The following is a 21,101-nucleotide window of genomic DNA, read 5'->3' as shown; positions in this document are numbered from 1 at the left end:
TTATATAAGTCCAGGATCTGTGCATGTAAGCACTGACCCTCCACACTGTATTTTTCAGAAAGCAGCTGGATGAAAGAATAAATTACTTTATTGAACCAACAACAAAAGGGACCGCTGAAACGTTGCCTAACACAGATAAATGCATAACTTGTATGAGGTGCAAAACAAACAGCTGAAAGAGCAAGAAGACCTGGAGCTTAAATAATGCTGTAGTTAATTCACTTTTTAGGTGCATTTTAGGTTTACCTGTTCGATTGCTTGCTAAACCGAAGCTGAGCATCAGAACGAGAAGGAAAGGGGATTTAAGTGACTTTAAACGTGGCGTGGCTGTTGATGTTGCACGGTCTGGTCAGAGTATCTTAGAAACCGATGATCTTCTGAGAATTTCATGTCAAACCATCCCTACAGAGAATGGGCCGGAAGAGAGAAATTGTCCAGTGAGCGGCAGTTGTGATCTCAGTTAGATGGCGAACAACAGATGGCTTGTTGATTGAAGATCTCTTTAACTCCATTAGGAAAGCAAGTAGAAACTAATGCAGATGCTCATTTCCTTTGCTTTTCCACTTTGCCATTTAATCACTTCCTGGAATGACAGTTTCATAAAGAGGTTAACATATATTCTTCAAAAAAGAAAAATTTCCCCTAGTGATAATAGTTGTGTAAGCCTTATTTCAAAATCTTTGTTTGCTTTGGTTTAAAGACGTACTAATGCACCAAATATCTGTTCCCTGAACTAAAAGACATTTTCACCACTCCATAAAAAGAGAAAATGGAGTGGTGAAAATGAGAGATATGCTCAACCATGAAAAGGAGAGTTTTAATTGTTTCCCTGGAAACGATTAGGAGCTCTCCATGAGCTCTGGTGCTGAAATAAATGCTTTTCTAAATAAAGCTGTACCTTACACCCTGAGAAAATAAAAGAAAGAAAGCAACAGAGTTAGTCTACTTTACAGAAATGTCTCGTGATTATCTTCTTATACATCAATATGTCAACTGTATTAATGTCCTTTTAGCATATTAGATGTGTCTATGGATGACGACTTAGAAATTACTGCTCTTTGACTTAAACAACGTCCAAAAACATGTCAAAATTTAAATTATTAAATAATTTGTGAGAAAGACCACGTCCAGTAATGCATCACATCACAGAAGATAAGAACTAATTTCAGCTTCAATGCACAGCTTGAAGGAGATCCAGTGACCGTGGGTTGGCAGCACCTAAAAAGGAACCTAAAAAGGAATGGTGGGGCAAGGGATACTGTTGCAATTGATTTTAGAATAAGAAGAACATGTGTTGCTCACTGTTAGGTTGGAGGGTGGAGATGGAGAGAACTGAGATCCTGGCAGTGGGTTGGAGACGGAGACAAGGAGGTGGGACTTTGGGTTCCAGGAGCAACAGAGAGCAATGCAGAGGGGGACTTGAGATCCTGAAGAGCAGGCAGGCAGACAAGTACTGAGATACAAGAAGACTGGGGAGCAGGTGAGTTATCCGTGGAAGATCTGTCACAGAGGCAATGATTGGCCTGTGGTTGCTATGGAAACCAACATCAGCTTCAACTTGTGAGGCACAGAGGATATAAGGAGCGAGCTGAGGTAAGAATACATGCAAAGATGACTCTCCCACAAAGGAAGAGGTAAATAATCGAAAAGTAACACAGGGAGGCTTGACTCTGCCAATTCACCTGATCATCAGGTGAACTTTGGTCATTCAAGAGCACCTTAAATCCCCAGCGGTCTGATAAAGATGACTGCAGTCAGGTGTGAGATCTGCAGGAAGCCCGCCACGCCATCCAGAAGAGATCCTTTCTTCAGGCCAGAGTCTCACACAAACACAAAAACTCACACCCACACTACAGGATCATGACACTCTTAAGTTTGCACTAGGAAAATGAGAAAATGCTAAATAAATTTACATATCAACAATAACTGGGGAAAAGAATTGGGTGATTGTTCGAACAAAGAAGAATTCAAAATGTTAGTCAATCAGTCAGAGTCATACCCTAAGTTCAACTCAATGGGGTCTTCTTAGTCACATTCCTGAAGAGCAGAAGATTAAAATTTAGTTTTTTTGCTTCAGTTTAAACTTGTTCAACCTGCTTGGGAACAACATTTTAAGCCTGATTGAACAGTTTTATGATCCTAAAGCTGTTATAACCTGATGGTGACAAATGTGTTTTTTTTTTAAGAAAACATTTTAAGTTGTTTTAACACATAATGGAGGCAGCAGAAGATTGAATCCATATTTTACTATATGTATTTCCAACATAAACAATATTCTTTCCACTCTCAGATCGGCCATTTTTCTTCCTCACAGGATTAAACCGTGCAAACGGTCAGACTTGGTATTCCAGAGCAAGATCGGTGGCGCCGCTGCACTCTCCTCCATGAGCTTCCTGGTGTCCATGGCAACATTTCAGTTTAGTATTGATTTTACGATCCGAACACTTTGCAGATCTTGTTATGCCTTATTATTGCCAGAGCAAAATGTCTTTCTGCATTCACCTTACTGTGATTTCAGTTTAGAGCCGCTCCATTAAGACCAGCCTTAACCTATTTGGCCCCCCAATGAAACACCCTAATGGTACCATTAAGGCAGCTAGATTAGTCGCACATGCGAGCCAACTCACATTCACACTCTAAGCTCCTTGTTCACGTTGCGAAGGCAGTGAGAAAGAAAAAGGGATGGAGAAAAAGGTCTAACCTTTAGGATCTAGAAGAGAAAAACGACCTCTGCCTGTTGCAGAGCTTCAATTCAGCAACACAAAGCTGCCGTGATTAAGAAAAGGTATTTTCTATTAACTGAGTCTGTGGTGATCCAACTATACAGGCAGAGGAAACTACAAGTTGAACAAAGACGAAGGGAAGGAGGAACCTTATTAACAGCCGCGGAGATGGAAACATAATTAAAAACATGGAGACAAGGCTGAGGAAGTAATTTAGCAGAGGAGAGGGATTCTGTTAAGCCTCTGCTGCTCTGGGTGAACTCAGGAGAGGATGATCACCCAGGACAAATAGAAAAGCATTCTTTTGGGTTTTTATTTCTCCTTTTAAACTTCACATTCTGACAGTGTGCAGGGTTTCTTCCTGATACAGAAAACCAGAGGTCTATCAGCATAAAAGTGATCTCCCAGTACTAAATGCCTTCTTTTTTATTGTTAATGTCTTGTATAATTGCCCTACTTTCATTGTAACACTTTCTTAAGCTAAAATATTATTAATATGATCCCCTTTGCCCACTGACACCATTCACTCGTAAATTAAGAAATCCCAGTCCAACCTGAATTTATGTTGCTCAAGCAGAGCACATTTAAATTACTCCACTCCATCTGGCTGCATTGATGGAGAGACCAACAAATGTAGGCTAAGGATCGATGATGTTCAAATGAGCTCCAATGTGTTGTCATTCAGTGTTTTTATCTTAAGATTTACAAGACAAATAATGGAGAATTGGTTTTATCAAGCATCAAACTGCTGTAACACCTGTTGCATTAATAAGTTACGTTGGTCAGTCTCACATTCGATGAAAAACCCCTCAAAAACTATCCATCCGTCCGTCCATCGTCTATGCCCAAAGCATTGAGGTTGTATGAGCCGCTAAGCTCGCTAATAGATTACCGGTAAAACTGCACAGCTCCGACCCAAGCAGCAGAAATGGATAAATTAGCTTTAAATTAAGCCTCTGTCACCAAAACGTTTAAACTATGAAGATTTTAATTGGTAGGTGTACAACAGATGCCTTTGTTAATGTGCTCTTTGTGGATCCAATATCTCCTGGGTCACCCAGGCAAGCAGGGGGTTCTAAGCTGTCACAAGATTGGCCATGCCTATACCCCCATACCCATGCAGGGTCATTGAGGACCTGAACCCTGGGCAAGATGCAGGTTTATCACAGATGAGCTAAACCAGTAAAATACCAGTGCAAACATGCAAAAAGCTTGTCAGCAATTAAAATCAAGGTTTCTTTGCTATAAAACCAATAAAGATTTTTCCATGGATCATTCAGAAGGCTTTACATTATTTTTTATCCGATTTTTTTATTATAATATAAATAAAAACTAAATTAATACTAAATTTACGTTGTTTTTTTTAATATAGCTGTCTCATTTCTGATCAGAAATAAACATTTTAGTTGAATGTAAATCATTTTAAATTTAAATCTGCTCTAAATCAAAATCTGCTCTGAGTATGAATAATGGTGGGCTGTATCATATTTAGCTTGATAGCAAACTATGACACAAACTTTTTATCTCTGCTGCAACACATTTTCTCATAGAAATTAGGTTATGTGTGCCACCCGGTAAGTGAGATACAAACCATCGAACGTACAAATAAAAAGTACATTGCCACCATCACTACTGTTTTGTGTGAGGCAGAAATCTTAAATTTTAAGGTTGGTGAGAAACCTTCAAATATCTATTTCAGAAGCTCGGGAGAATTTCTATAGATTTTTCCAACATGGAGCAAAGCAAATTGTTAACTCGCTCAGAAATGACATCTAAGGGAAAGTCTCCGGTAATTCATTGTGTGAGCGCCGGTGATAAACGGTTCAGGTAGAATCCAAGTTGCATTAAAAACAGCGATAATATGGTGAAACGGTGCATTGCTGGTGGTGGCAGCAATACTACGACAGCAGTCGTTACTCTACACTACTTTCGTGAAGCAAAGAGGATCAGAGCTGCCTGGATCAGAGCTGGAAAACTGAGGAGGGACAGATGGGCTGGTCCCACCAACCATAGCCAGGTTTGATTGGAGGACTTCTCGGCAAACTGCTTTGAACAACAAACCCCTGAATTCACAAGAGAAATGATGTCAGAGGCAAGGGCGTAATTTGCGGAGGGATTAGGGGGGTTATGACCCCCCTCCTCCTCCCAAAAACTTTGTATCACCCGACCCGCCATATTTACTGTAACCCTGGCTTTACTGTATCTGCTCCAGTCCGGTCCAGTCCACTGCGAAGCCCAGAGGAGGTCCAAGAACCATAGATTGCACAATAAAAGCCAGCGAGAAATGCTGTAGCAAGTCCAAAACAACTCATTCTGTGGTAGTTAAACCAGTTAAACTGCTTCATTTTTCATTTTATGCATCCAGATATTTTAATTGGCTTTGTTCTACAATGGGTGAGTTCACTGAGTGCAGAGAAGATTTATTTGTTGCTTAATTTGGTGCATTTAATGTTTAATTGTTTGGTTTATAATACCTTAGTTACCCCGGAAACTGATCTAATTGATCTAATGTTAACAACTGCTGATATATACACGTGTATCTATAAATATATGTTTGTATATGTTAATATAGCGAGATCTAGTCTGTCTTCAGTGAATTATTTTGAAAATCCAGATGTTGTGCTGGTTTTGTTTCCTGGTGGTGCAGTATAATTCATGCAGATTGACTCCGGCCTCCGGAAAGACGTCGCTGCAGAAAACAGAAAGGGGCGGGGACAGACCACATGACAAACCCATACCATATTTGGAAATGGTACCATTGCACACCGGAAATGAAGGGGGCGCTGTTTCCTATACCAGCTGTGGTATGTACTTTTTTTTTCTTTTGAAATCTTTATTGATTCTGGCTGTTAAAACATATTAATAATAATAAACAACTTAGCCGCGGTATCTCACGTTTTTAAAGAAAATCTTCATTGATTCTGGTCATAGTAAAAACAGAACTATGAAACAATAAAATACATTTACACCTAAACTCAGTCAGTCAGTCATTTTCTATACTGCTTCTTCAATAGTGGGTCACGGGAAAGCTGGTGTCTATCTCCAGCAGTTTATGGGGGGGAGGCGGGGTACATCCTGGACGGGTCACCAGTCCATCGCAGGGCAACACACAAACAACCATGCACACACATAAGGGCAATTTAGAAAGACCAATTAACCCAACAGGCATGTCTTTGGACTGTGGGATGAAGCCAGAGTACCAGGAGAGAACCCACGCATGCACGGGGAGAACATGCAAAGTCCATGCAGAAGGACCCCTGGCTGGGAGTCACACCAGCATCTTCTTGCTGCAAGGCAACAGTGCTACCAACTGCGCCACCGTGCAGCCCCTAAACTATTGTAGGTAATTTAAAACAAGATTATTATCCAGTCATCAAAACATAGTTAAGAAACGATATATTTACAACTATTGTAGTTTGTTGATTTTACTCTTTTTTTATTAGAGCCACAGACATATGATAATTTAAAAACACATTTTGTAAACAAACAAAAGATGAATGCAAAATTCCAAAGGCTCATGTGTTTCACAAAAAACGATTGAAAACATAAACAAAATGACCAAGAATGTGTGACAACGAAATGTGAAACATATTGTGAAAAGCTAGGAATATTCTCAGTGCTTGGCAGGACAATAATGGCCTTTGACTTTTGTTTTCACTTAAAACATGTGAAATTAGACTTCACCTACATGAAAATGATCGTTCATTAATAGGTGAGTAGTCTGGAAATGCTTTTTTAGTGACTTTAATTATTTATGTTTTTCTAGTTGCATGCACAGTACAGTAGATGAAATGCCTTTCAAAGGATGGAGGAAATGAAAGTCAGTCAGGAATTAAGCTAATTGACAAGCAGAATGTCAAACCTGATCCTTGTCCGACTCTCATCGCTGAGCGAGCCCCTTCCTTTTCTGTTCTCTTTCTCCTCTTCTCCTCATGTCAGTGGTGCAGCTGGGTCTTCGTTCCCCACTGGATCCATTTAGAGGCCTTGTTTTGATTTCTTCACATGAAATATCACTCCATCTTCAGAGGCCCAAGGGTGGCTTTCCCCCACCCTGACCTTTCCCTGTCAGCCAATAAAATCAAGCCCTCTTTCATCAGGAGGACCAAGAGGAAACATTAATGCATCATTTACTGCTGCACGTTTTCTCTAAAGCCATTAATCCCGAGCAACTCAATAACTTTATCTGTTTTTATTGGTTTTATTCTTTATAGAAGAATACTGTTTCAGATTAACAGGAGACATTCATGACCAATGATCATTTGTTCCTATGAAGCAGCTGACAGATTTGTGTGGTTGAAAGTTTTCCAAAACAAACAAGAACAATTACACTATAACTTCACTTCTGGATTGGATATTGGTCATAACAACTGCACAACCAATAATGCAGGAACCAGTAAGAAATGCATTTTCTGAATATCAAAAGACTTTGTCCTTATGGTATAGTTGGACACCTCCAATGAATAATATCCTTTTTAAGTAAAAATCCCTAAGTTAAAACGGCCTACAATTTGAAAGCTGTAATAAGGCTTAAAATTACACTTCTTGTAAATTCTGAAATAAAAAAATATCCCCAGATATGAGTTTCAAAAACAAAACTCAAGTCGTGGGACCAAAGAAACTGTTCAGTGGAAGACCTTGCTAATGATTTGGAGAACTACACCGAATATGAGTCACAGATGTCTCTTCTTCTGCTCTGTGAACAATAAGACGTTCTTTTGCCTTTTTTATTATTAGTCGGCATTAAAATGAATAATTTGTTGGTAAAACTTTTCTCGATGTCTCTGCGGTTGTTTGTGCGGCCAGCTGGTCACATGGACTGAATGTTCTCGCTGCATCCAAGGCCAGATTTCTCTGCCTTAGAGCAGGACCAGTTCTAATGTGGCCCAACCATTAGAAGTCCAAAAAGTAGCTGATTATTGCTATCATAGCAGGTTATACACGCAGCCATAAGGTATTCTAAACTAGGAGTTGGTGAGGAATCCTCGACTTTATTAAAACTTAAATTTTAAGGGGGTTTCCAGTTAATTTGTTCTACTTAGAACTCGGGTTCTGAAAAAGTATGGAATTTGAGACTATTATTATGTATGGGAAAATGTTTGGGTTTTCAAACCAAACTTTATTCCTTATTCAATTATTTATGTTAAAAAATATGCATTTCTAAAAGTAAAGAGGCTTTTTTTGTACATGTATTTATTTTATGTAACATATTTTAATGCACATTCATAGAAAAATGTATAAAGGGCCAGACCTTAGATCAGGGCTATTAACTGGGTCTGATTTAGACTGCAAACAAAGTACTGACACATCTATTTAATTATTTATTTATTTTTAAGCACAAAAAAAACATCATAGATAAAAAACGGTGCTTTTAGGACTCTCTGTTTAATGGTGGATAATTCAGTCCAGGTTTGACAAACTTACCAAGCTTTGCAGCTTCACAATTTGTCCAGATGCCAAAAAGCTGTGAAGAAGCCTTTTAGGTCCCTTCTAGATCAGAAACCAGTTGTGTTGTTCACTGGAAAGCACACACAGATAATAAAACCCAACTAGGTAAACATGTTGCAATCAAAGTCCAGAATGTTATGAAAACTGACTGAAAAATCAAGAAATGTCAGTCTGGAGAAGTGAGGAAAATCTAAAGGAATCCTTGTGTTGGAACAAAAATTGTTATATAATTTTAAAAAAATCATGTCAACACGACATTTAATTAATACTATATAGTGTAATTGGCTTTGTTCAGCCAAAATTTCTTTAAAATTAAAAATGCAAAAATAAATTGCGATTTTCTTTTTTGATCTGTTTAGATGGGAACATGCAGTGTCTTAAAAGAAAAATTATTTTTCTAGGAGTGGCATCTGGAAATCATTGTAGCTCTGAAACTGATTGAAAGAAAGCCAAATGTGCTAAATATTGAGGTCAATTGTTTTCCATTTTCTTGGTCTGGAAACATGTTTTAGTTCATTCTCAGGAACAAGAACAAGATACTCTTTGGAAGTACAGGGGTTGGACAATGAAACTGAAACACCTGGTTTTAGACCACAATAATGTATTAGTATGGTGTAGGGCCTCCTTTTGCGGCCAATACAACGTCAATTCGTCTTGGGAATGACATATACAAGTCCTGCACAGTGGTCAGAGGGATTTTAAGTCATTCTTCTTGCAGGATAGTGGCCAGGTCACTACGTGATACTGGTGGAGGAAAACGTTTCCTGACTCGCTCCTCCAAAACACCCCAAAGTGGCTCAATAATATTTAGATCTGGTGACTGTGCAGGCCATGGGAGATGTTCAACTTCACTTTCATGTTCATAAAACCAATCTTTCACCAGTCTTGCTGTGTGTATTGGTGCATTGTCATCCTGATACACGGCACCACCTTCAGGATACAATGTTTGAACCATTGGATGCACATGGTCCTCAAGAATGGTCCAGTAGTCCTTGGCAGTGACGCGCCCATCTAGCACAAGTATTGGGCCAAGGGAATGCCATGATATGGCAGCCCAAACCATGACTGATCCACCCACATGCTTCATTCTGGGCATGTAACAGTCTGGGTGGTACGCTTCTTTGGGGCTTCTCCACACCGTAACTCTCCCAGATGTGGGGAAAACAGTAAAGGTGGACTCATCAGAGAACAATACATGTTTCACATTGTCCACAGCCCAAGATTTGCGCTCCTTGCACCATTGAAACTGACGTTTGGCATTGGCATGAATGACCAAAGGTTTGGCTATAGCAGCCCGGCCGTGTATATTGACCCTGTGGAGCTCCTGACGGACAGTTCTGGTGGAAACAGGAGAGGTGAGGAGCACATTTAATTCTGCCGTGATTTGGGCAGCCGTGGTTTTATGTTTTTTGGAGACAATCCGGGTTAGCACCCGAACATCCCTTTCAGACAGCTTCCTCTTGCGTCCACAGTTAATCCTGTTGGATGTGGTTCGTCCTTCTTGGTGGTATGCTGACATTACCCTGGATACCGTGGCTCTTGATACATCACAAAGACTTGCTGTCTTGGTCACAGATACGCCAGCAAGACGTGCACCAACAATTTGTCCTCTTTTGAACTCTGGTATGTCATCCATAATGTTGTGTGCATTTCAATATTTTGAGCAAAACTGTGCTCTTACCCTGCTAGTTGAACCTTCACTCTCTGCTCTTACTGGTGCAATGTGCAATCAATGAAGACTGGTTACCAGGCTGGTCCAATTTAGCCATGAAACCTCCCACATTAAAATGACAGGTGTTTCAGTTTCATTGTCCAACCCCTGTACTTGCTAAATTTAGTCTGGTTTAATGAATGGTTGCGCCGAAGTCTGCTTTTGGCTCCAGATTTTTGTTTCCTATTTTCTATTAAATTAAAAAGGTAATAAAAAATAAAAACTTTGTGTTGCCACCAAAATTTTTTCATTTTTAAATGATTTTGCCAATTAAAATTGACCTAAAAATTACAAAAAATGTCCATCTGCATCCACCACGAACTTCTTGGACTGCTGTCGTAGGCAACAGGCAAAATTAACCCGAGGGCTGCAAATGGCCCACAGGCCGCACTTTGAACACTTCTAGTTTAGGCTGATGAGATATTTTAGTGTAAAATGGTTGGTTACACCTATAAACCCTTCATAAGAATGTGGAGTTTGACTGTTTTTGGTTTTCATGTTTCGAAGCTGTGGATCCACAGCCTTCCTGAGCTCAGTTTTCACTTCCAGCAAACAGGTTCGATAATGTTGCAGATCCTAGGTTATCCCAGTAACAGCTGACACGTGAGGGCGAGCAGTTAGTGATAAAGAGCTCAGCTGACTTTTTAATTAACGGCGTCTGCCCAAGGTCGGAGTCATCATGTCAGCGAGCCGTGGCCCCCACCAGATGGATCACATTCTGCTCCCACACCCACGTTCGCTGTCAGATGACACGAATCGATCTGACTTCTGTCTTATACAGCCTTAGCATTCATCCCTGCATCCATGCATTATCCTGCACAATCATCTAGTTATTCACCTTTCCATCTTACTGTTCATCTCATCCAGCAACAAATTCAGTGACTCAAGAGTTTGGTTTTATTTGGCTATTAACAGGATATTAAAGGGGAAAAACATATTTCCTGTCTATGGATTTACAGCCAGGTCTGTGGAGAGTCCAGGAAGGGTTTTACGCAGCATATTTGTAGTTTTGTAATGTCACACTATGTAAAAATGTTGTGTTTCCATCGTAACTTTGAAGTTTGAAGCCAGATTTCCACTGAAGCTGGGCCTGAAACATCTGCTGATTGTGGTAAATGATAGGTGAACATCTCTGTTGGCTGATCGCATGTTCCCGATCCCAACGATCCATCAGAGTGCAGCCGCTGACAGTGTGTCATTCGCTGACCGTCGGGGCTGTGATCCCTGAAATCATCGTACATTAATCACAGTTAGACATCACGCTGAGCTCCAAGGTGGAGGACGCTGGAGGTCAGTCTGTCAGGAACCAGAAGGTCTATATATTCTCATATTTTACTTATTTATTACACGGATCATAATTTTACTCCATGTACTGATCTGCTTTAATCTGATCCTGCTGGGTTCATCGAGCTTGGACTTCCAGCAGAACTTACAGACCAACACAAAGTTTAATTTTTAGTATAACTCCTGCTGTTCTGTGAAGGCCTAAGAGGTTTGTTAGAGAACATTAGAGAACCAACAGCATCATGAAGACCAAGAAACACAGCAGACAAGTCAGGGAGGAAGATGCGGAGAAGTTTAAAGCAGAGTTAGGTTCTACAACATGCCTACCAAGATGCCTAAACTGGCAGCCTAGGCATGAGATCATTAATCAGAAAAGCAGCCAATAGGTCAATAGTAACTCTGGAGGAGCTGTAGAGGTCTACAGCTCAAGTGGGTGAATCTGTCAACATGACAACTAGTCGTTCACGTCAAATATCGGTCCTTTTATGAAAGAATGGCAAGAAAGCCATAAGAATCCCATTTTAAGTTTCCCGTAAGCCATGTAGGGAACACGGCAAACATGGAAAAACATGCTCCTCTCAAATGAGACCAGAGGTGAACTTTATCTTCTGCATCCAAATTCCTGGAACACGTCTAACACTCCGCACCACCCTGAACACACCAATGCTACTGTGAAACATGGTGTTGGCAGCGTCCTGTGGTGGGGATGCTTTTCTTCAGCAGGGGATTAGGATGGAAGCTGAAGGGTAGATGGATGGAGCTAACTACAGGACAATACTGGAAGAAAACCTGCAAACAACTGGGGTGGAGGTTCACCTTCCAGCAGGACAACAACCCTAAACATCCAGCCAGAGCTAAAGGGGTGATTAACAGGCATCTGCAGCACTTGATTACATGCAGGTGTTAATGCTATCATTTGGATCAGGTGTGCTGGAGCAGATGCATCTAAAACATGACGGGCCGATGGGCCCTGAGGACCAGGGTGGATAAGCACTGGTCTAGTCAAAGACCTGACCTAAATCCAACTGAGGATCTGTGACAAAGCTTGACAAATGGTGTTCCCAGACACACTTCATCCAAACTGATCGCGCTTGAGCTGTTTTACAAAGAAACAGGAAAAAGATCCACTTTCAGTGCAAAGCTGGTAGAGACGTTCACAAGACTAGCAGCTGTAACTTTAGCAAAAGGTGGTTCTAAAAAGTATTCATGCAGGAGTGCAAATAATTATTTACTGTTTATTCATTTGATTTTAACCTGTTTCCCCTACATATAATTAAATATTTTTTAATTAAAAAAATAAATACTTTGGGATAACAGCTGTTAAAAACCGTCTAGAACATTGAGGAAATTAAATTAATATGATTATTTGTTGCTTTCATTGTCAAATAAAATCAGTAAGTCTGCTTTTAGCACACATTTTAAACATCAGTTCAGTCCTCTACAGCATTAATCCCAGCTGACCTAAGAGTTGCTTTAATAAACTGCTTTCAGGTTATTTTTCCAAGCAGGTGTGATTATTCATTTGCAGCTTCTGCTGTGTCTCAGTGAAACAATCAATGTTGTGTTTTTCTAAATGCTTCCAGCATTTTCTTCCCTTAAAAATGATAAATTCCAGTTGTTTAGTATTTCTCACCCCTTTGACAGCAGAATATAGTCTGTATTCCCTGCAGTGCTTCTCATTAGTAATAGTAACCAGGTTAAATTGGAAGAACAATAAAAGGTTTATTTATTAGCTTCTTTTAATAAACCCAAACTGTACAAAAACAGCCTAAAGAGTAATTGTGTTTTCTCTTCATTTAGTGCTGAAGCAAAGTCACAGCCAGGTCTCTCGCCAGCTTTTAGTTACAGTAATTAAAATCATCCCCACCTCTGACATTTGGTGCTTCAGTGGTCCGCCCTCCTCCATTATCCTCCCCCTCCGTTAACCAGCTCAGCCAGATGCAGCCTTCAGAGGCTGTAAACAGGGAGGAAAACCTCAGTCTTCTACAGACAGAGAGCAAAGTTATTTATTCCACATTATTATTAAGATGACAGTTGCTTGATCTGCTGTCAGTCCTGTGTATTAATATGTTCTGTGTCTCTTAGTGACAGTCATGAGTTCTCCTCTATTTGCTTGACACTGGTCCTTTAGCGCCATCTAGTGGAGGATAAAATACAACAGAGCAGTTGATTTTAACAGGTCCGACTAGATTCTGTTTTGCATCCCTCATTTTTTAAATATTTTCCTTCCAAGCAGTTTCTTTTTCTTTTAAAGTGGTTTTGATCAACTTTGTCTTTGACTCATTTTATTTCTGCTGGAAAAAAAAAAAAAAAAGAAACTGTTTGATCAGCGAGTAAAATACAATGATGATCCCATGTCGTTTGCACCATTTACAAGTGCATCGAAAAATAGTTTTATGTCAGTGATTCTATTTAAAATTAAAACTTTGACAATGACGGCTCACAGCTTATAAAACCCAGTTCCTATTAGGCTACCTAAGACTGGTGAAAAAGAACCTTTACGTTATGTTATCTTCAGCACAATCATGAAGAAGACAGTTGTCCTCCAGACAGTCGTGGACACCCTCCCCAAGGAGGCTAAGCCACAAAAGGTCCCTACTAAAGAAGTTGGTTGTTTACGGAGAACTGTATCCAAGCATACTAATGGGAAGTTAATTGGAAGGAAAACATGTGGTAGAAAATAATGCACAAACAATAAATAGAGTTACCTGCAGCCTTGACAGATGTGCAAGGCAAAGCCCATTCAAGAGGTAAGGTGTGGACTGCAGATGGAGCCAGTGTTTCAGAGCCACGTCACACAGGTGTGTCCAGGACATGGGCTACTGTTGTCACGTTCCTTGTGAGGAGCCACTCCTCCTGAACCAGTGACAAGGTCAGAGGTGACTTACCTGGTCTGGGGAGGAGAAGGACTGAACTGTTGCTGTGTTTTCAAAAGTCCTTTTTTACAGGTAAAAGTAAATGTTTTATTTCATTTGGAAATCAAGGTTCCAGAGTCTGGAGGAAGAGTGGAGAGGCTCAATGTCCAAGCAGCTTGAGGTCCAGTGTGAAGTTTCCACAGTCATTGATGGTTTAGGTTATGTCATCGCATTCTTCTACCAGGACATTTTAGAGAACTTCATGCTTCCCTCTGCTGATAACCTTTATGGAGATTCAGATTTCATTTTCCAGCAGGACTTGGTACCGGCCCACACTGCTAAAAGCAGCAATGCCTGTTTAATTGCCGTAGTTTCTGGATTGTCGAGCAAACTGCTGAAACTGTTGGATGTGACCAGAAACTCCAAAGGGAGGCTACCAGAGGACATCACAACCAGATACCTGAACCTCAACTGCTGTGGAGGAGCATCAGCTCTACTCGGAGCTCCCTTGGAGGACAGAGCTCCTCACCCCATCTTGGAGGTTGAGTCTGGCCACCCTAGTTCATTTTGGCCACTTGTGTCACTTAGATCTATACCCACATAATTGCATGCAAACTCTAAATCCATGTATCCATCTCCTGCATCCTAACAAGACACCAAGTAAGCTGACCTCTTCAGCCTCAGACAAAGAATGTCCCCTGACCTGGAGGGAGCAATCCACCCTTTTGTGGTTGAACCTCCGTGAGGTTCAAAAAAAGTCAACCAAAGTTACAACCAAATTTCCATGACCCCCTTAGCAACTCTGCAAGGGTGAAGATCTGTTAGAGGACCATGTTGAAAGCCACACAGAAGCAAAACCTCAGGCGTGGAGGAATTCCGGCAGGCAATGGATACGTACTGTTTGGGGGGCTCCAGAAAGTTCTGAAGAAACGTTTTACAACTCCAACCTTGGGAAGGGACTGATGACGTTGTTAGGTGCTGGAGGAGGATCCCGTGAAGGAGTACGAGTCGGAACTCGTGGGAAGGCAAGTCCATTACCATTACAGATGTACCCAAGGTAACAGGGAACCAGAATCGGCCCAGATTGTGGGCCTGCAGTGGATGCAGCATGGATGGCAGGGCATACGTCTGGAATGGCAGACCGGGATGGTGGTCCAAATCTTTAGAAAAGAGGATCGGACTCAGCGGTCCATCTGTTCAGGGATCAGCCCAAACATGTTGATGGAAAACAGGCCTTGAGCTGATTTTTAAATAATATTAGGGTTTCTTTCCTCTAAATCATCCCAGTCCTGTTAGTTTCTCTCCTAAAACACAACTGATTTAAATGGACCGGGCCTCTGCAGAAGTTGGCCACTTCAGTCTGGTGGCCAAGTTGAAGCAACATGTTGGCCTTTCGCCTCAGAAGACTAGAATTAGTCCGTTTAACTTTCCAATCCAATAACAGTAGGAACGTTTAAATCCTTGATGAAAGAAAATGATCTTTCCTGCTGGGTTTGTTTTTGCACATCTTGAACACGGCAGGCCATACGTCTTTCCAAATGTAGAGGAAAATCTGCTTTTAACGAGCACATTAATACTTTTTCTTAGACAGATGGTTTCTGTCTTTATGGCGCTCCAAAACCCACCAAATCCTGGCTGATGTTTTACCACTAATGGATTTAATTTAGTGTCTTCATCTAAAACTTACTTTAATTAAAAACTTTAATTAAAGACTTTGGCTCTCTGGTAGCGTTCCTTAATCTCAAGTGTAAAAACATGTTTGTTTGTGACTGAGGCTCCTGCCAAAACCTCATTATTCTGGACCCTCTTTATTTTTGTTTCTAATTACTTTTCTCATGAGAAATTAGATACAATGAGGTGTTAATTAGCTCGAATTTTCTGCCCTCTTTAATGTCTTATTTACCCACCATTTCCTTTCTGTGTCTAGTGAGAAAGTAACCACGGAGAGTAAAGAATATAGTAAAAAAAACTTCAGATTTTGAACTTTAACCTTCTGTTTGACCTTGAGATTGTTGTTAGTTTGGTCCCAAGTAAAATCCTGCCTTGCTGTACATAGTCCACCACCTTACAGCCCCCTCAGTAACAATGGTAAATTATTTTCTGTCCTAGTGTTTGTGAGGTTCATTTTTCTGTTAAATGCAGGGAAAAAAAACAAGAATTTGACATTTGTTTATTATTTCTCGCTGTATCAAACTGTACCCCCAAAACTAAAGTGCTAATCCCTGATTTATATGTATCTAAACCCTCAGATGGATGGATGGATGGATGGATGGATGGATGGATGGACCTTATTTTACAGGTAAGGAAACTGTTAACAGAACCTTTACTTGAAACTAACCTTTTTAGAGAAACACGTTTAACTTCAGTAAGAGCTTTACGTTTTAACATAAATCAGTTCTAGATTTGATCAGTTTTCTCAGTCGGTCCATCATGTCCTGCCTCCTCTGACAGGTGGCCCCTCTCGTGTTTCCTTAACTGGTTTTTGAGAACGAATCCCTTCCCGCAGACTTTGCATCCAAACGTCTTTCCGACGTGCAGTTGTCTGTGCTGCTTGAGTCCGGCGCTCTGAGCGAACTTCCTGCCGCAGACGTTGCAACCAAACATCTTCATGCTGCAGTGAATCATAGCATGATTCCTGAGATTGCTGGGGTTGTTGAACGCCTTCCCACAATCACTGCAGACATGCGGTTTCTGTCCAGCGTGGATGATCATGTGGCGTTTCAGACTGCACGCTGAGGCAAAGGTTTTGCCGCATGTGCTGCAGGCCGGCGTCTCTCTGGGTTTCTTTCCCGTGTGGACCCTCATGTGGTTCTGCAGTGCGCTGGCGTGTCCGCAGCATTTGCCGCAGGTCTCGCAGACATACTCTTTCTCTCTGGTGTGTTTGAGCATGTGGTGCTTCAGTGCGCTCTGGTGGCTCAGCGCTTTCCCGCATATGTCGCAGCCGAGGAGTTTCTTTCTGCTGCGGTTGATCAGGACGTCGGCGCCGCTGCAGCAAAGGCCAGACTCGCCACAGCGGTTTTCCTCCTGAAAGTGAGTGACTCTGTGAGTGGCCAAAGACGAGGACGAGAGGAACCTCTCGCCACATATTTCACAAACAAAGTCCTTGTTTGCTGAGTGGAGAATCTCATGATCGGCGAACCTTCGTCGGCACTCAAACGTTTCTGGACAGACGGAGCAAACAAACGTCCTTTGCAAAGCGGAGCACCTGTGTCGCTGGAACATGGACATATTTGTGAACTGGATCTCGCACAGCGGGCACATGTGCGTGAAGGTGTCCGGCGTCGTCACGCCGTGGGTCCGCATGTGCCGGTCAAAGGTAGACTTGTAGGCAAACTGGATCCCACAGTCAAGACAGCTGTAAAGTTTGTCGCCGGTGTGTTTCCTTGTGTGGGGGGTTAGTGCGTGGAGGGTGGCGAAGCGCTTGCCACAGTGAGAACAACTGTGGGGTTTGGTGTGTTTCAGCTTGTGTCTCTCCACTAAGCACTTCTTGGCGAAGGTTTTCTCACACAAAGAGCACTGAAACAACTTTTCTTTCTGTTTTGAGATATTCAAAGATTTGGGGTCCGCCCGGACCGAGTTTTCCTCTGTGACACCGGACTCAGGAGTCGGGTTGAGCGAAGCAGCATCAGGAGCAGGTGAAAGTTCAGAGGTCATTTCCTCACGTGACGTTCCATTTCCTGAAAAAAACAACATGGCTGAAACCAAACAAGTAAAACATGAAGACAAGCAACAAAAATACGGTTCCAGTGAACTTTCAGGGCACATTTTGTCACATTAAAACAGCAAACTTGAATGAATTTTAAAGCGACAGCCCAACACAAAAAGTGGAAGAAAATAACTTTTGTATTCAGTTCATTGTATTTTGTATCATAGAACCACCTTTCAGCTGCAAGTCTTTCTGGGTATGTCTCTACCAGCTTTAAACATCTAGACTAAAAATTTTCAGACTTAGTGAGATTAGATGGAAAGTGTTTGTAAACATAGACACTTTCCATCCAATCCCAGTAAGATTGGATGGAATAGAATCTGTATTTGATTAAACTGACTTTGTAAAGCGCCTTGAGGCGACACGTGTTACGAATTGGCGATAAATAAATAAACTGAGTTAAACTGACTAATAGTAGTCCCTATAACAGATTATTCCACCCGAGCTGTAGATCTCTGCAGCTCCTCTGAAGGCAATGGCTTGCACTGGGTTTTATTTAAAGGTATCAGAGTAAAGGGGGCTGAATGCATATGGGTGCCACAGATTTCACCATTTTATAATTTTTCTCCCACTTCTCATTATATTCCACTTTATGTTCTGTCAAATACAGTAAAATCCCAATAAAATACACTGTAGGTTAAAGATGTAATGTGACGAAACATGAAAAGGTATAAACTTTTTAAATTTATAGACTCTTTTCAAAGAATTAATCTGCAGCCAATCTTTCTGCATAACGTTCTAGAAACTAAATGAACTGTCGTCACAAAAACTGAACGTGTAAAATACGTTTGTACAGAAATAGACATTAATTAAACATTTTTACTTTGTCGAGATTTGCTGTAATAAATGTATGTTCTTCTTGAACTCTGATAACATTCAATAAACGGGGATAAAAGGCGCAACAGCCGCAACTCCAAAGATGAGGCTAGCTGTAGTCCTGATTTAGCCCTGAATATGTACGCCTGAAATAGCTGAGAGGACAGAAGAATATTTCTGAAAATTGTTTAATCTAAAGTTAATCAAAGTTAATCAGAGGTGTCTGTGCTGAACTCTTTGTCTCTGTGGGTCAGAACCAGAAAGAGAAACTGATGAGAAATAAGAATTACCAGGTTCTATCTCTGATTCAGACTCAGTCTCTGCTCCTCTCGACTCTTCGGTCTGCTGCTCTTCTGGAAACAGACAAACTTTAATGAACCAAGACGTCTGTAGGCTCAGAGATCTGTCAACAGTCCTTTAAATGACATAGAGTTTTCTTCTTGGTAGATGTATGTGTGTCAGTGATACCTTTGCAGTATAAATCATCGCTGTGGTTTGTCACCACAGCCTGGAATCCCTTCCTTACTCTGCTTCTCCTGGCTGCTGATTCGGCCATTTCAGAACAAAGAATCTGATTTAATATCTGAGATAAAACCAACAGAAACCTGTTCCAGCACCAGGATGACTGACTTTTTCTGTCCTCGGGGTTTATCCCGTCCTCTGGACTCGTGCTCAGTTCAAGACGAGTCTCACACATGGACATTTTCACCATCGTGGTGGTTTTCTCCAGGACGTCTTTGGTGCACACTTTCATGAGAGAAATGAACTGGTCCTGGAAGTCACAAAACACAGATCATTCATAATTTGACATTTTTATTTCACTATTAGGTGAAAACTTACAACCTCATTGCAGCAGCACTCTCAGCGGTCACCTTCTGAACTACTTTACTTTTTGACTCGTTTTGGAGGAATGTTTGGCCCTTACTCTTGAGTTGTAGGCCAATGGAACAGCTTTATCCATTTCCTTTTCAGCCATTCTGTTGTAGATTTGTTGCTACGTTTGGGATCACTGTTCTGTTGATGACCCAGTTTGGTCCAATCTTCAGCTGCTGGTCTCACATGTGGTTTTCAGATACTCTGGTACACAGAGCAGTTCATGATCAACACAATAACTGGATGGTGGGCAATTCCTGTGGCAGTAAAACAAGCCCAGATCATCACCCTTCCACCACCGTGCATCTCTACATTGGTCTCAGAAGTCTTGTGGTTCATTCAGAAGCCGCTTTGCAAATCCAAGCTGTGGTGCCATGTTCTTTTTAGGGGGAACAAGATGTCTGCTGCAATTCAACTACACAATCGATGATGCGGGCTATAAAAATCTTTCAGTATTTTTAGTTGACAAATAATTTTTATGTTTCATCTGTTTTGTATTATTTTCCTGCTGTTTAGAGGATCCCCTCCCTCCGGTCTGGAGCACTATGTTTGTGTCTGCATATCTGTGCCTTAAAGTCAGCTCATTAGCTGGCTCTGTCTGCACTATTTTCAAAAGAAACTTTGTGGATAAAGTGTCCGACTAGACCCTAAGGAGCCACGTAATAAACCTGTTTCAAGGCTAAAGTGGTCTAAAGATGGAAAAACGTCAACGATTAAAGGAGGTTTGGACGCTCTGTAGGTTTTGTAACGAACCCCAGCAGCATGGGCTGGATTGGGTAAGCAGACCCGGGAGAACCAGACCAAAAACAAAACTCCTGCAAGCTTTTTGTTTTGCTTTTTAAGCTACTTTAAAATGAACCGGCGCCCAATCCAGGGTGCACCCCGCCTTTCGCCCAGTGACCGCTGGAAAGGGTTGCACTGTTCTTCTTTATTTCCAGTTCATTTATCATATTTCATCAAATATTTGTACTTGTAATTCACATTTTGCAGTGCAAAAAATAAAATGTTATTTTTGCCCTGCACTGCATTGAGATAACATACATTTATGCTTCAGAGCAGCCAGATGAAAAGACGTCAGCTTCTAAAGACACTGATGATAATCACTTCATTGTCTTTTTCTTATCAATTAGAAAAGTATTATCTCATCGATAGCCGCATCATTACCGTTAGGTGAACAACAGCCTGCTGCCTGTCCTCTCGGTCCTCCCCGCCTCCTTCACCCGCAGCTGAGCGCTCCTGGACGGACACCCCGCTCCTCCAGCACTCGGTTAGAAGAAGCCTGCGGAGCTCCACCACCGCCGCCTCAACGAAAGCCTCCATGAGAGCCTGTATGTGCTCCTCAAAGCTCTCCAGACTGAACATGCTTATGACTTTCTAACAATTTGTTTCAAAAACATTAGAACTAACCTAAAAACTTCTGAGCAGGAGTTCTTCTTCTTATTGTGTTTTCATCTGAATTTTTACATGCGGACTGCTTCCCTCTGTAGGACGGAAAAGGGTACTGCATGGCACCCATTAATGTTGGCGCCTAAAACCTTTATTTTGCAAAATATTATTGTTAAAGAGCAAATAGTTGCAATTTACTACATAGAGTAATATTATACACGTGTTGTTTATTTTAGGTAGTCTGCAGTTTAATGTTCAGTTGGGCTTCAACAGTAAGAAAGTGAAATTATAATAATTCATAA

General features: G+C 41.2%; 1 protein-coding gene and 1 long non-coding RNA gene across 4 annotated transcripts; both read right to left on the bottom strand.

The window, feature by feature from the left end:
- Positions 1-224: 224 nt before the first annotated feature.
- Positions 225-13,838, bottom strand: LOC124872206. The gene is made up of 4 exons (XR_007039217.1): positions 13,031-13,838; positions 8,145-8,238; positions 6,586-6,785; positions 225-583 (listed from the first exon to the last, which is right to left on the bottom strand). It is a non-coding gene; the product is annotated as an uncharacterized LOC124872206 (long non-coding RNA).
- Positions 13,839-16,171: 2,333 nt separating this feature from the next.
- Positions 16,172-20,891, bottom strand: LOC124872205 (zinc finger protein 883-like). Of its 3 annotated transcripts, none has more exons than XM_047371965.1 (5): positions 20,578-20,891; positions 19,171-19,312; positions 19,009-19,083; positions 18,831-18,893; positions 16,172-17,695 (listed from the first exon to the last, which is right to left on the bottom strand). In XM_047371965.1, the coding sequence occupies exons 1-5, from the start codon at positions 20,773-20,775 to the stop codon at positions 16,416-16,418; spliced, it is 1,758 nt and encodes a 585-aa protein (XP_047227921.1). In that variant the 5' UTR covers positions 20,776-20,891; the 3' UTR covers positions 16,172-16,415. The 3 variants fall into 3 exon arrangements, with proteins under 3 accessions (XP_047227921.1, XP_047227922.1, XP_047227920.1); XM_047371966.1 differs by having other exon boundaries at positions 19,009-19,080; XM_047371964.1 differs by having other exon boundaries at positions 19,009-19,312.
- Between the last annotated feature and the right edge of the window lie 210 nt (positions 20,892-21,101).

Source organism: Girardinichthys multiradiatus, chromosome 8, assembly GCF_021462225.1.
Source record: "Girardinichthys multiradiatus isolate DD_20200921_A chromosome 8, DD_fGirMul_XY1, whole genome shotgun sequence".
Classification (NCBI taxonomy): domain Eukaryota; kingdom Metazoa; phylum Chordata; class Actinopteri; order Cyprinodontiformes; family Goodeidae; genus Girardinichthys; species Girardinichthys multiradiatus.
Note: the sequence above shows the minus strand (reverse complement) of the source record. Positions and strands in the feature narration are given on the sequence as shown.

What these genes read in the sequence shown, in the direction of transcription:
- LOC124872205 (XM_047371964.1), bottom strand. Translation starts at nt 20,775, where the DNA reads ATGTTCAGTCTGGAGAGCTTTGAGGAGCACATACAGGCTCTCATGGAG. An exon ending in AGGCTGTTGTTCACCTAACG is followed by an intron (nt 19,313 to 20,577) that starts GTAATGATGCGG and finishes TGTGACTTCCAG; the next exon opens with GACCAGTTCATTTCTCTCAT. An exon ending in CGATGATTTATACTGCAAAG is followed by an intron (nt 18,894 to 19,008) that starts GTATCACTGACA and finishes GTCTGTTTCCAG; the next exon opens with AAGAGCAGCAGACCGAAGAG.